At 47.0% G+C, this 15,038-nt stretch overlaps 1 protein-coding gene across 2 annotated transcripts in view; it reads right to left on the bottom strand.

Moving 5' to 3' along the window:
* The window catches only part of unc5b (unc-5 netrin receptor B), a 275,167-nt gene that overhangs the window by 60,820 nt on the left and 199,309 nt on the right, over positions 1-15,038 (bottom strand). For both annotated transcript variants that reach the window (XM_078199370.1, XM_078199371.1), the window contains exons 3-5: positions 13,948-14,091; positions 6,206-6,309; positions 545-725 (exon numbers count right to left, since the gene is read on the bottom strand). In XM_078199370.1, the coding sequence (XP_078055496.1) occupies positions 545-725; positions 6,206-6,309; positions 13,948-14,091 (429 nt within the window). The remainder of the gene's footprint in view (positions 1-544; positions 726-6,205; positions 6,310-13,947; positions 14,092-15,038) is intronic.

Here is a 15,038-nt window from a genome sequence, read left to right as displayed (position 1 = left end):
TCGAAAGTGGAAGAGAGAATGTCTGGGGTGTGTGGGGTCCTTAATCATGCTGGCTGCTTTGCCGAGGCAGCGGGAAGTGTAGACAGAGGCAATGGATGGGAGGCTGGTTTGCGTGATGGGACTGGGCTACATTCACAACCCTTTGTAGTTTCTTGTGGTCTTGGACAGAGCGGGAGCCCCAGACCAAGACTGAGGGGTCAGGGCTTATTTCTGGACCAGAACCGCTCAGGGTGTTGAAGAGTTTTACAAGACTCTTGGGACTGCACAAGCTAAGAACAGGTCAAAAAAATGAATGCAAGTTTCTTTTAAGCAATAAATATATTGCTCTTGACGCAATAATGTCAGGTAGGCCCAGGCCAACTCAGTATTTGTGTGAAGTATTTGATCTGGACAGTGAAAGGGAGTGCCCATTCATTGCCTGTTTGCCTGCTGCAGTCAAGCCAGTTATTAGATCTTTCAGTACCGGGAGTGACGCAGCAGCATGGTAAGACAGGACACATCGAGACGTGACAAGAGTACTTAAAGCAGCTTTCAGGAGGCTTACCGTATACAACCACAGTGGCAGTGGTACTCCGTCGCTTGGCAACAATGTTCTTGGCCACACACGTGTAGTTTGCCGTATCGGAGAGGCGGGCTTGCTTGATGATCAGGTTATGGTCGATTGTGAGGAGGAAGTTGGAGTCTTGGACTGGGTTAATAATATCATCGTTCTTCAGCCATTCCACCTGAGGGAGACAAGGAAGCAGGTGTGATTAAATAGCAGCCCCAGGCTTTCTTCCCAGGATCCCTGGAGCTCTGCCACACTGTCACCGAGAAATGTTTAATTGTATAAATCGCAGCAACGCCCGGAATGTGGAATAAAATATAGGAGAAGAATTAGGCCATTCGGCCCATCGAGTCTGCTCCACCGTTCGATCATTTGATATGCTCCTCATCCCCATTTTCCTGCCTTCTCCCCATCAGCCCTTCACCAATTAAAAATCTCTCCAACTCCTCCTTAAGTTTACTCACTGTCCCAGCATCCACCGCACTTGGGATAGCGAATTCCACAGATTCACAACCCTTTGTTTAGTTTAAGTCACAGGTAGATAGATTTCTGATCAATAAGGGAATTAAGGGTTATGGGGAGCGGGCGGGTAAGTGGAACTAAACCACTATCAGATCAGCCATGATCTTGTTGAATGGCGGGGCAGGCTCGAGGGGCTCGATGGCCTACTCCTGCTCCTATTCCTTATGTTCTTATGCTCTTTGGGAGAAGTAGTTTCTCCTTATCTCTATTTTAAATTTGCTACTCCTTATCCAAAGACTATGATCTCTTGTCCTAGAATGCCCCACAGGACGAAGCATCCGCTCCACGTCTACTTTATCCATACCTTTTACCATCTTGTATACCTAATCTGGAATTAGAAATCTGCTGATGACCAGGAAACCATTGCCGATTGTCAGAAAAACCCATCTGGTTCACTGATGTCCTTTAGGGAAGGAAATCTGCCGTCCTTACCCGGTCTGGCCTACATGTGACTCCAGAGCCACAGCAATGTGGTTGACTCTCAACTGCCCTCAAGGGAAATAGAAACTGGCCAGCCAGCTATGCCCATGAATGAATGATTTTATAAAGATGTAAGTGCAGCAAAAACCCACATGTTCACGAGTGGATATGGCGGGGCTGGCTCCTAAAGGCTTTTCAGGCAACAAGGGAAAGATCTGCATCATGAGTACTCTTTCACCCATTAGTGAGAGGTGTTGACCCACTGCTGGACACGGAAAACATAGGAGTGAGTGCACTCTTGGGGGCAAAGTCTTGGGGGTCTAGTTCTCCGGGCTTTCGAAGGGGATAAGAGGGAGGGACGCACGCACGCATGAAAAAACAGTCCAAGCACAATCATGAATCACGAGATGAAGAAAGCTTTGTATTTGTTTGACGGTCACTTGTAAAAGGCCTGACCTCAGAGCAAATCGATAGCTCACCAAGGCCAGTGATCCGTATTTTACCCATGTCACATTTCACCCACGTTACGGAGTGACTGAACACATTCATCTCAATCGCCCTTTCCTCCCCCAACTTTCCCATCCAACATTATTTAATCAATAGATTTAAAGGTATCATTTCAGGTCCGTGTTTATCAAATGATATTAGCTGCTGGCTGGCTGTTCTGCAGTTCCCGGAGAAACTCAGTGAAGCTTTGCAATTTAATCTGTGAAGGGCAAAGAATCACTTAATCCGGAGGCAGAGAAGGAAGCCCAGTAAGCAAAATTTTATTTTCATTAGGTTTAATGCATTTCTAATTAATTTGTTTCTTTTCACACAGTTACAAGTGTTCACTGATTAATCGCGCTGACCTCAAGAGGTTCTTATCCCCTTTAATCTTCTCTCGCTACATTGACTCTTATTAAAATGAATGTTAATAAAACTGGAGCCATTCAACACCTTCCTTTTCATGCATAAAGGTCTTGCCTTTTTGGAATTTACCTTTAGAGCGATACCGCGATTTGACAATCTAACCTAATGCTGCCAACAAAACTGGCCTTGAAAGTAATTTGAGGAATATTCCAACTGCAATGGGGCAGTTTAAAGAATGGGAGCGGTGAATGATTTCTTGAAACGGAGACAGAGCTGGCTCCCTGCAAGTTGCATCAGAGCCCCCGACCCACCATATTGGTCGGTGTTGATGTTTTGGTGCAGAGTTCGGTGCAGAGGGGCGGCACGGTGGCACAGTGGTTAGCACTGCTGCCTCACACAGCCAGGGACCCGGGTTCAATTCCCGGCTTGGGTCACTGTCTGTATAGAGTCTGCACGTTCTCCCCGTGTCTGCGTGGGTTTCCTCCAGGTGCTCTGGCTTCCTCCGAAAGTGTGCTTGTTAAGTGGGTTGGATGTGCTAAATTCTCCCTCAGTGTACCCGAGCAGGTTTCCTCCCACAGTCCAAAAATAAGAACATAAGAACTAGGAGCAGGAGTAGACCATCTGGCCCCTCGAGCCTGCTCTGCCATACAATAAGATCATGGCTGATCTTTTCGTGGACTCAGTTCCACTTACCTGCCCGCTCACCATAACCCTTAATTCCTTTACTGTTCAAAATTTATCTATCCTTGCCTTAAAAACATTCAACGAGGTAGCTTCAACACCTTCACTGGGCAGGGAATTCCACAGATTCACAACCCTTTGTGTGAAGAAATTCCTCCTCAATTCAGTCCTAAATCTGCTTCCCCTTATTTTGAGGCCATGCCCCCTAGTTCTAGTTTCACCCGCCAGTGGAAACAACTTCCCTGCTTCTATCTTATCTATTCCCTTCATAATCTTATATGTTTCTATAAGATCTCCCCTCATTCTTCTGAATTCCAATGAATATAGCCCCAGTCTCTCCTGATAAGCCAACGCTCTCAACTCCCGGAATCAACCTAGTGAATCTCCTCTGCACCCACTCCAGTGCCAGTATATCCTTTCTCAAGTAAGGAGACCAAAACTGTACACAGTACCCCAGGTGTGGCCTCACCAGCACCTTATACAGCTGCAACATAACCTTGCTGTTTTTAAACTCCATCCCTCTAGCAATAAAGGACAAAATTCCATTTGTCTTCTTAATTACCTGCTGCACCTGCAAACCAACTCCTTGAGATTCTTGCACAAGGATACCTAGGTCCCTCTGCACAGCAGCATGCTGCAATTTTTTACCATTTAAATAATAGTCCATTTTGCTGTTATTTCTACCAAAATGGATGACCTCACATTTACCAACATTATACTCCATCTGCCAGACCCTCGCCCACTCACTTAGACTATCTATATCCCTTTGTAGACTTTCAGCATCCTCTGCACACTTTGCTCTGCCACTCATCTTAGTGTCATCTGCGAATTTTGACACACTATACTTGGTCCCCAACTCCAAATCATCTATGTAAATCATAAACAATTGCAGTCCCAACACTGATCCCTGAGGCACACCACTAGTCACTGATCGCCAACCAGAAAAACACCCATTTACCCCCACTCTTTGTGAGGATGTGCAGATTAGGTGCATTGGGCATGCTAAACTGCCCCTTAGTGTCCTGGGAGGGATAGAGGGATTAGCAGGGTAAATATGTGGGGTTACGGGAATAGGGTCTGGGGTGGGATTGTTGTTGGTGCAGACTCGATGGGCCAAATGGCCTCCTTCTGCACTGTAGGGATTCTATGATTCTATGACTATGAGTTGTCGGAGTGTGGCGACTAGGGGAATTTCACAGTAACTTCATTGCAGTGTTAATGTAAGCTTTACGTATGGCACTAATAAATAAACTTTAACATTACTTCGTGGTTTTAACATCAGGTTCCACTTTTTCAAGAACCTGCTTGAATCTCACAATTAGCAAGTGGAGAGTTGCGCTCCCTGAGGAGCCATCGTACCCCCACCTGTCGCACGGAACTAAAAGATGTCCTTTTCTGGATGGGGCGTCCGCTTCAGTGCAGGGGTGGGGGGAGGAGAGACGAGCCACTTATCCAGAAACAAATGCGACAAGCCACAGAGATTACCATTGCCAGAGCTTCAGTATCTGAGCAAACCACCCAAAGAAATTGTGCTCCGCAGTCTGTCCACGTTTCTTCTTCCTTCCAACAGCGGAAGGTGCTGGAATGAGAGGAAACTCCAATCCGGATTTGTAAACCGACTCATTCTACATGTGTGAGAAGTCTCACAACACTAGGTTCAAGTCCAACAGGTTTATTGGTAGCACGAGCTTTCGGAGCGCCGCTCCTTCATCAGGTGAGTGCAGGATTTGGTTCACAAATTAATTCATTAATTGAGTTTGTGTCTATATGTGCCCTGTTTGTGAAACAAATCCTGCACTCACCTGATGAAGGAGCAGCGCTCCTAAAGCTTGTGCTACCAAGTAAACCTGTTGGATTTAACCTGGTGTTGTGAGACTTCTTACTGTGCCCACCCCAGTCCAACGCCAGCAACTCCACATCATTTTAAATGAGTTGGCACCCCTGTGCTAAAACAGCAAAGACAGGGATTTCATCGAATCATAGAATCCCTACAGTGCAGAAGGAGGCCGTTCGGCCCATCGAGTCTGCACTGACCACAATCCCACCCAGGCACTATCCCCCATAACTCCATGTATTTACCCTGCTAATCCCCCTGACATTAGGATCAATTTAGCATGGCCAATCCACCTAACCTGCACATCTTTGGAGTGTGGGAGGAAACCGGAACACCTGGAGGAAACCCACACAGACATGGGGAAAATGTGCAAACTCCGCACAGTGACCTGAGGCTGGAATTGAACCCGGGTCCCTGGCGCTGTGAGGCAGTAGTGCTAACCACTGTGCTACCACGTGCCGCCCTTGTGGACACTCTCGTGTTCACCACCAATTGCCATTTCTCCTCTCGCCATCTCACCGGTGGGTCTAGATTTTAACCACTGGCATCAAAATGAGACCAATGGAGGAACACTTGGCGATTCGGCGCTAGTGGGTCCAGGGTCAAAAGAATTCAGTCTGTTGCTTGGCAATTGTGGCAACTAACGGCATTGTGGGTCAGCTACAGTACGGGGACTGCAGCGATTGAAGAAGGCAGCTCACCACCATCTTCTCAAGGGCAACTAGGGATGGGCAATAAATGTTGGCCAGCCAGTGACACCCATATCCCACGAATGAATCAAAACAAAATTGGGCCTGGTAGTTGGGCCCAAAAGGTCAATGCTGGTGTTAATGCTCCACACGAGCCTCCTCCCACCTTACATCACCGACCCCACATCATATCCTTCTATTCCTCGCTCCCTTACAGCTTTCTTTTAAATGCGTTGATGTGATTTGCCTCAGCTATTCCATGTGGCGGCGATTTCACATTCTTGCTACCTCAGGGAGCCGCCCCTGAATTGCCCACTGGGTTTATTGGTGACCAAGTTCTATTTATGAGCTCCAATTACAGGTCCACTCACATATTGAAGCGGTTTCTTGATGTCCACCTCATCAAACCTGTTCACAGCCCATATCAAGTCGAACCCCCGTATCTCCCCACTCAGTTGTATCTTTTCAAGAGCCAAGTTTCCTAATAAGTACATCCATCGCTTCCCATCAATCCTCTTTGCACTTTCTCCAAAGTCTTGCTATCGCCAAAGTCTTGGTATCCTTTTGATAATATGGAGACCAGACTGCGCAAGCCCACAAGTTACTGATCAAGGACTGATGGTCAGGTGGCTGTTGTATCTCTACGTGTGGGCACTGTACCTCGGCTGGTGGAACTCCTTCGGGAGGCCGACACTGCAGCAGAACCTCGTGTTCCAGAGACACATCTGTTCCCAGTGGTTCCTGCTCAAAGTTCTTCCTGAGGTCTGCGTAGAAAAACAAAAAGTCAGATCGAGACTCGGCTAGACTAGTGCTCCTCACAAAGTAACCAGTCTTTTCCTGCAATCAAGGTGACTCACTGACACCAAAGGCAAAATACCGCGGATGCTGGAATCTGAAACAAAAAGAGAAAATGCTGGAAAATCTCAGCAGGTCTGACAACCTCTGTGGAGAGAGAATAGAGTAAGAAGTCTCACAACACCAGGTTAAAGTCAAACAGGTTTATTTGGTAGCAAAAGCCACTAGCTTTCGGAGCGCTGCCCCTTCATCAGGTAAGTGGGAGTTCTGTTCACAAACAGGGCATATAAAGACACAAACTCAATTTACAAAATAATGGTTGGAATGCGAGTCTTTACAGGTAATCAAGTCTTAAAGGTACAGACAATGTGAGTGGAGGGAGTGTTAAGCACAGGTTAAAGAGATGTGTATTGTCTCCAGCCAGGACAGTTGGTGAGATTTTGCAAGCCCAGGCAAGTCGTGGGGGTTACAGATAGTGTGACATGAACCCAAGATCCCGGTTGAGGCCGTCCTCGTGTGTGCGGAACTTGGCTATCAGTCTCTGCTCAGCGACTCTGCGTTGTCGTGTGTCGGGAATAGAGCCAACGTTTCGTGTCTGGACGACCCTTCGTCAGAGAGTACACTTTGGCACACCCACAGGGTCTTTCCACTCAGGCACTTGCTGAAGTCCAGGAACTGTTCAGGGGCACAATCCAGGGTGAGGTAGTTACAATTTTTAGCCCTTCTTGAAAGAACCAACTGCTCATTGAGTGCTGAGGGAGTGTTGCATTCTCAGATGTGACCTTAAATTGAGGCTTCATTTGCCCTCTTGAAGAGATGTTAAGAGATCCCGAGGCACTGCATCAAAGAAGGACTGGGAAGATCTCCTGGTGCCCTGACTCATCACTCAGTCAACAACACAAGGAAAATGCACTGGGGAAGAGTCATCCAGACTCGAAACGTTGGCTCCATTCTCTCCCCACAGATGCTGTCAGACCTGCTGAGATTTTCCAGCATTTTCTGTTTTTGTTTCCGATTCCAGCATCCGCAGTATTTAGCCTTAAAAAAAAAGTACGTTTATCTGGTCATCAACATATTGCTGTTTGTGGGAGCTTGCTGTGCACATATTTGGCTGCCGGATTTCCTATATTACATCGATTACACTTCAAAAATAACACGTTGGGTGGGACTTTCCGGCCGTGCTCGCCCCCAAATGGGAAAATCCCGTCTGAGATCAACGGACCTTTCCACGATCTGTCCCCCCGCCCGCTCCGATTCCCGTGGCGGGCGGGATGGGAAAATTCACCCCATTGGCTGAAGGTGGTCCTGGAAAGCACTATATAATTTTGTTACTCCTCCAAGGGTAAGGAGTACAACCCACTGTGACACAGCAAGATCCCACAGTAGTTGTTCTAGCGACATTGGTGCAATAATGCAGACTGCAACTCTTGGCAGACGCATCTCTACACTTGAAGCTTGCTCTTCGAACACCATTGAATTTCTAATCAATGTCGGAAGGAAGAACTGGAATAAATAGACTGGAAAAGGTTGTTCAACAGCACATCAGCCAAAGACAAATGGTTCACCTCCAACAATGTTACGCTGAGTTTGCAGTATTCTCAAACCAGACACACGAGCAAATCAGAAAACAAATTCAAGTTGAGATAAAAAGGGGGAAAACAGCCCGTACAAATCCTGCAGGAAGAAAGGAGCTGGACACAATGGGATGATGATAAGGAGTTACGGATTCTGGACAGTTAGACACAGTGATGTCCCAAGTACCAGGCCCCCAACCCCACACTTTTGACACAACTCCCTGGGAAACAACTCACTGATTCCGAGCCTTCAACCAGATGTAGAAAAAAATCCTTTCCCAGGGTTTAGACTGAATCCCCCACAGGTTTAATTCAGAGGCTGGAATTTTACCAGAACGCCTGCCCTGATTCCGGGGGGCGGGGCGAGGCTCGGAGAACGGCAATCTCCATTGGCCTTGGGCGGGATTGTACGAACCTCGGGCGGACATGCCGGTTAAATTCCACCCAGACTCTCTCACGAGCAGCTTCAACAAAGAAAATCTTTTTGAAGTAGAGATGGGCCACATTATTCACAACAGGCGACTGCGATGGAAGAATCCAATCAAACTGATCCTGCAGATTCGAGCAGGTTTATTGTAAGACACTTCCTCAGTGCTACTAACCTACAAGGAGCTTCCACATCAAAGTGTTCCAGCTCTCTCTATGTATGGGATGTCACATGTTTAACTAGCAATTTCCTTATTAAGGTAACTGCCATACATTGTGACTAATAGTCTGTGGCTAGAGGGCTGACTACAACAACAATTACAACAACAACATTAGCTGTAAGAGCAATTGTGCCAATGAGAGTCAAGCATGCTGGGAACTTTGGTCAACTTATAATTAAACACAGATGCTGGTTAGACGGCTACAATGAGTCATGACCTGGCCTGTGAGGTGTGACCTGACACAGACCAAGTAAGGATAGTTGTTTGGACTGTGCTGGACATGTTGGAGCTATTGTTGCCATATATGGTGAGGCTATGTAACTTACATGAAGCTTGGTGTAAACATTTGGGATTTGTTTATGAGTAGCTCCATTGGCCCTGATCCAACAATGTGATCGGTTTCTGATTTGATCATTGGCTGAGTGCCAGAGAACTTTCTGGAAAAATGTGAGAAGTTTAGGATAAAGAGATGGTGTTTCAGTCCTTTGTCTTCATTGGTAACTCAAGACCCACCATCGCAAGTGTGCCCTGAAGGAACGTCTTCAGAAAAGAACGACAAGGACAAATCTACATCAGGAACGGACCTGGCAACTTTGTTCTGAATCGGCTAGACCTAGTGGTATTATCGCTAAACTATTAATCCAGAAACTCAGCAAATGTTCTGGGAACCCTGGTTCGAATCCCGCCACGGCAAGTGGTGGAATTTGAATTCAATTTTTAAAAATCTGGAATTAAGAATCTACTGATGACCATGAAACCATTGTCGATTGTCAGAAGAACCCATCTGGTTCACTGATGTCCTTTAGGGAAGGAAATCTGCCATCCGTAGCTAGTCTGGTCTACATGTGACTCCAGAGCCACAGCAATGTGGTTGACTCTCAACTGCCCTCCAATGGGGAAGGGTAGTAAATGCTGGTCTCAAGCCAGTGACACCCGTGTCCCATGAATAAAAAAAAGTATCCGTTTTCAGTTAAAGAATTAAAGTTCAGTTAAAGGGTTAAAGTTAAGAGTTGAAGTGTCAGAATTAAAGTATTGCAACTGTTGTAAAGTTTATGAGTTTGGTACCTAAAGTGTTGAGCAAACAAAAGTTCATTTAAGTGGATTTGAGTTGACTCCTGTCCTTTGGTTTGTTATACTAGACTAAGTGCCTGGAAGGAGATTTAACTTAAAAGCCAGATAACAAATCCATTACCACAGAGGAATCTCCAAAATGCACTTGAATTGTTACTTCCTCAAAGTACTGGGGACGCCACAGTGTCCAATTGTCTAAGAGATATAACTCCTTATATTCATCCCTTTGTGTCCATCTCCTGTCTCTCTGCAGAATATCCCTCCACCCATCCCCAATCTTTTAGACCTTAGTAACAGACTCCACATTTGGCTCCTTCCATTGGAAATATGGGCGGCACGGTGGCACAATGGGTTAGCACTGCTGCCTCACAGTGCCAGGGACCTGGGTTCGATTCCCAGCTGTCTGTGCATGTTCTCCCCATGTCTGTGTGGGTTTTCTCCGGGTGCTCCGGTTTCCTCCCACAGTCCGAAAGACGTGCTGGTTAGGTGCATTGGCCATGCTAAATTCTCCCTCAGTGTACCCGAACAGAGTGTGGCGACTAGGGGATTTTCGCAGTAACACCATTGCAGTGTTAATGTAAGCCTACATGTGACTAATAAATAAACTATAAACAATCTCAATTTCAATTTGTTTTCTGAACTTCTAATCGCCTTGTGCATCTCGTCTGAGCTTCTGGTTTGGAGTAACTCATTACAAAAGGTCGTTAGAGAGGCAAAGAGAACACTGAATAGAGAAAAACTGGCAGAGGTTGAGTAGAAAGGTGAAAAATAATCAGCAGGAGTACAGCCGGGGGAGGGTGCAAAACAGAAAAGAAAGAAATTGCCAATAATTTGAAGACAGGCAGAAAATAGTAAATATTTTAAATGAATGCTTCATCTGCGTATTCACCAGGGAAAATGTGTGCTTCCTCCCAGCAAGCTATAATCAATGAATTTGTTAGACAAAAGATGGACATCTTAGACGGGGGAATCGATCTTAAAATAGATAAACAAACCCCCCGGGACAGATGATATTTATCCCAGAGTGCTGGAAAGGACTAAGAAGTCAATTTGCAAAACACTAACAGTCATTACTGGGGAGGCAGAGGGCACTGGGAAGGACCGGAAAGAGACTGAAGGGGCCAACGTAGTCAAAAGGGAAACACAACAGACACAGGCAGCTCCAGGTCCAATTAATCTACCTTCGCCACCACATAGACCAATGGAATTGAGAAGTTTGAGGACAGTCTGTACAATAACAATGGAACGAATAGCAACAGGGGAATTGCTTCTTCACTGAACTCCTTGATGATTGAGGGATTGACAACCCAAGTGCACGGCGGGGAGCCCGCTGTGGTGTAACCATCGCTTCCAAAAGATTTTTTTCTGACCAAAAGTTGTGCCAAGAAAGATTTCTCAATTAAACTCCAAGCTGTGGGGATTCAGTCTAAATCCTGGGGATGGGTAACAAAACTGGCAGGGGACTAGGCAACAGCGAGTTGTCTTTGGTTGGGGCAGGGGAGTCCTGTCGAAACTGTGGGGGTGGGGATGGGCTTCAGGGCTTGGTACTGGAAACTCTACTGTGTTGTTAACCTGCAGAGAAAACGAGAGGACTTTGTCCCAGGATGGAGGGCAGGCAACTGCACTCCATCGAGGAGTTAACACTTTTTGAGATGTGGGGGATCGGAGGGAAAACCAGCAAAAAAGAGCAGAGCAAATCACCGACATTGCTGTCACTCTCTGCTCAAGTTGTGGCAGCAGTTCCGCTCGCTCTGAGCCTTGGCAGAGCAAGGGAAAACCATGAAACTGCCGCATTGGTTCAAACATCCGAAAGAAAGGACCAACAGAGTACGCTGTGAGAATGCAGCGAGAGAGAAGGGTGCCTTTTATCGCAGTCCGTTTTGTAACGCATCTCCCACGCTTCCAAATGGTGAGTTTTCCTTTGAACAATTACCCGCAGAGCCCCAACGTTCAGAGACAAACCTGAAGACGTGACCATGTCAGCTCTTTATTCAGCGGTCTGCCTTGCACATCCTCAACAACCGCAGTTGTAAAGAAAACATTTTATTTTAAAGTGGATGATGGAGAGGGGAGTAGGGAGAACGGGGAGAAAGATGGGAAGTGGTAAGTAAATCGATTGGGAGGAGGCTTATGTGGGCTGAATGGCCTGTTTCTGCATTGACATCCTGTGTAATGTGTTTACAAAGCATCGAAAGTCAGGCTGCCAAGGACACAAAAGGCTCCTTATAACCATAGTCTTTCTCCCGATTGCTGCCTCTATTCTGATTAGGCTTCATGGCAGCCTTGCTCCGCACCCACACCCATTCTCCATGACTGTGAGAAGTCCGGCGGCAATTCGACTGCAAGCGTCATCGCTGCCAGGTCTGATCCTGCCCCTCACACAGAATTTCACAGATGTGTGCATTGTGGAAAAACTTCAATGCATTGACTGTGGGAACCCATGCTTATTCCAACAACCTCCCCCCGCCACCACCCCCCCCCCCCCCCCCCCACCCGCCACAATCCCTCCCAGCCTAGAAGGTGCTGAGGCCAATTTTACAATCCTCCCATCCCCGCCTGGCTGAGACCAGTGACACAGTGGTTAGCACGGCTACCTCACAGCGCCAGGGACCCGGATTCAATTCTGGCCTCAGGTGACTGTGTGGATTTCTCCCCGTGTCTGCCTGGGTTTCCTCCAGGTGCTCTGGTTTCCTCCCACAGTCCAAGGATGTGTAGGTTAGGTAGATTGGCCATGCTAAATTCTCCCTTAGTGTCCAAAGATGTGTAGGTTAGGTGGATTGGCCATGCTAAATTCCCCCTTAGTGTCCAAAGATGTGTAGGTTAGGTGGATTGGCCATGCTAAATTCTCCCTTAGTGTCCAAAGATGTGCAGGTTAGGTGGATTGGCCATGCTAAATTGCCCCTTAGTGTCCAAAGATGTGTAGGTTAGGTGGATTCGCCATGCTAAATTGCCCCTTAGTGTCCAAAGATGTGTAGGTTAAGTGGATCGGCCATGCTAAATTCTCCCTTAATGTCCAAAGATGTGTAGGTTAGGTGGATTGGCCATGCTGAATTAGCTGGGTAAATACTTGGGGTTACGAGGATAGGGCTTGAGTAGGATTGTTGCTGGTGCAATCTCGATGGGCCAAATGGCCACTTTCTGTCGGGATTCGATAAGAGAAAGCTTTGTTGGGCTTTGAGTGAGTGTTTTCAGTTTACGTCAGTGCGCTGAAATGTATTCCATGGGACAGTGCTGTAACTGGAAGCGCTGCTCTGAGTCATCGGGAATTTGGGGGACACCCGGGAGTGATTACTCGCCACTAATCTGGTTGAGAGGTTCAGCTGATGTCATCAATAGCAGGAGCAAACGGTGAACGGTTTATCACTGTCAAGTGAAACCTGAAATTAGATTGATTGTAGCTTTCTAAGCACTCCTTGGCATTCTGCTCCGATGCCGTGTTATATACCGCTTCCATTCCATTTATGTACTCAGGGTACATTTACATTTTTGGTCATTTTTCTTCCCGCACTGGAGAGAGGAAGTGGCTTCATTGCGGAGATGATGTTCTGAAATGAATTTGAAATAGGAACGGGTCCACAAGTGTCCAGCGAGGAAGGGACTGGATCAGCGAGGCCCAGTAGCTGGTCTGTCAACTTTTCCACTGTGGAGTCCCGTGGTCACCACACCTTCAGAAGGATACACTGGGCTTGGGGAGGGAATGCAGTGTCGGTTTGTTTAGCAGAGGAGTTAAACTACAAGGAGACATTAAAGAAATCAGGATTGTGTCCCCAGGATATTAGAAAGTTAAGGGGTGATTTAATCAAAAGTTTTCAAGGTAATTTTAAAGGAATAGATAGGGCAGATAGAGGGAAAGTTTAAAGTTTATTTATTAGTGTCACTAGTGGGCTTACATTAACACCGCAATGAAGTTACTATGAAAATCCCCTAGTCACCACACTCCGTCACCTGTTTGGGTACACTGAGGGAGAATTTAGCACGGTCAATGCACCTAATCGGCACATCTGTGGAGTGTGGGAGGAAACCGGAGCTCCCGGAGGAAACCCATGCAGACATGGGGAGAATATGCAGACTCCGCACAGACAGTTACCCAAGCCGGGAATCGAACCCGGGCCCCTGGTGCTGAGAGGCAGCAGTGCTAACCACTGTGCCACCGTGTGATTGTGTGAAGCAGGGCCAGAGGAAGGGTCCAAAATACTGAGACAAGATCATTCACAAAGACAACAAGGAGAGATACTACAGGTTCTTTTTTTTTTTAAGTGCTTGTTAAGACGCCAATTTCAAACAGTGAGGTGTGTGAAACCGCAGGTATACTCACAGGCAATGCGGACAAAGGCTCTCCTGCTCTTTGTCGTGCCTGAAGCACTCCAGGCAACGCACTGGCACCAGAAATCTTCCAAACCAAAGAGCTCTTCCACCTGCTGCCTGGAGACCTCGATGTGAACTTCCCGGACCACCAGACCTGAACAAGGAAAGAAGACAAATTAACACCAAAGCCAGGAGGGGCGATCTGAAACAGTGTGGCGGCCGTTAGCTCACAGGATAAATGTTGCCCCCTTTTGTTTTTGAAATTGGCCTGGTTTCCAATCCCGTAATTTCTTTCTCTTTAGTCCCCTGTTGGGCAGCGTCACTCACTTTGACAATCCGCTCTCATTCGGGGAGGCGATGGCCCGGTGGTATTATCACTAGATTATTAATCCAGAAAATCAGCTAATGTTCTGGGGACCCGGGTTCGAATCCCGCCACGGCAGATGGTGGAATTTCAATTCAATTAAGTAAAAAAAATCTGGAATTAAGAATCCACTGATGACCATGAAATCATTGTCGATTGTTGGAAAAACCCATCTGGTTCACTAATGTCCTTTAGGGAAGGAAATCTGCCATCCTTACCTGGCCTGGCCTACCTGTGACTCCAGAGCCACAGCAATGTGGTTGACTCTCAACTGCCTTCTAAGGGCAACTAAGGATGGGCAATGAATGCTGTCCCAGCCAGCAACGCCCATGTCCCTCGCGTTTCCATGTTTGATTTCTACCTTGTAAATATCCTCACAACTCCCCTGCTAAAACACTTCGACACAGTTAAGTGTGTTGGGGCATAGCCCCTTTAAGGGAATGGGTCAGGTGACCTGGGGTGTGGGATGAACTAGTTGGGAACTATCCTGAGTGGGTAGTCAATGTTCGGAGTGTGGAGCGAGTAGACTGAGTAAAGACCATAGGAGCAGAATTAGGCCACTCGGCCCATCGAGTCTGCTCCGCCATTCAATCGTGGCTGATATTTTTCTCATCCCCATTCTCCTGCCTTTTCCCCATAACCCCTGATCCCCTTATTAATCAAGAACCGTATTAATAAAGACCTGCGTTCCTTAATACCCGGCTGTGGAGTAGTTCTTGAGGGGACCCCTCGGTACT

Source organism: Mustelus asterias, chromosome 28 (genome assembly GCF_964213995.1).
Source record: "Mustelus asterias chromosome 28, sMusAst1.hap1.1, whole genome shotgun sequence".
In the NCBI taxonomy this organism is placed as follows: domain Eukaryota; kingdom Metazoa; phylum Chordata; class Chondrichthyes; order Carcharhiniformes; family Triakidae; genus Mustelus; species Mustelus asterias.
This window is presented reverse-complemented; position numbering and strand designations above follow the sequence as displayed.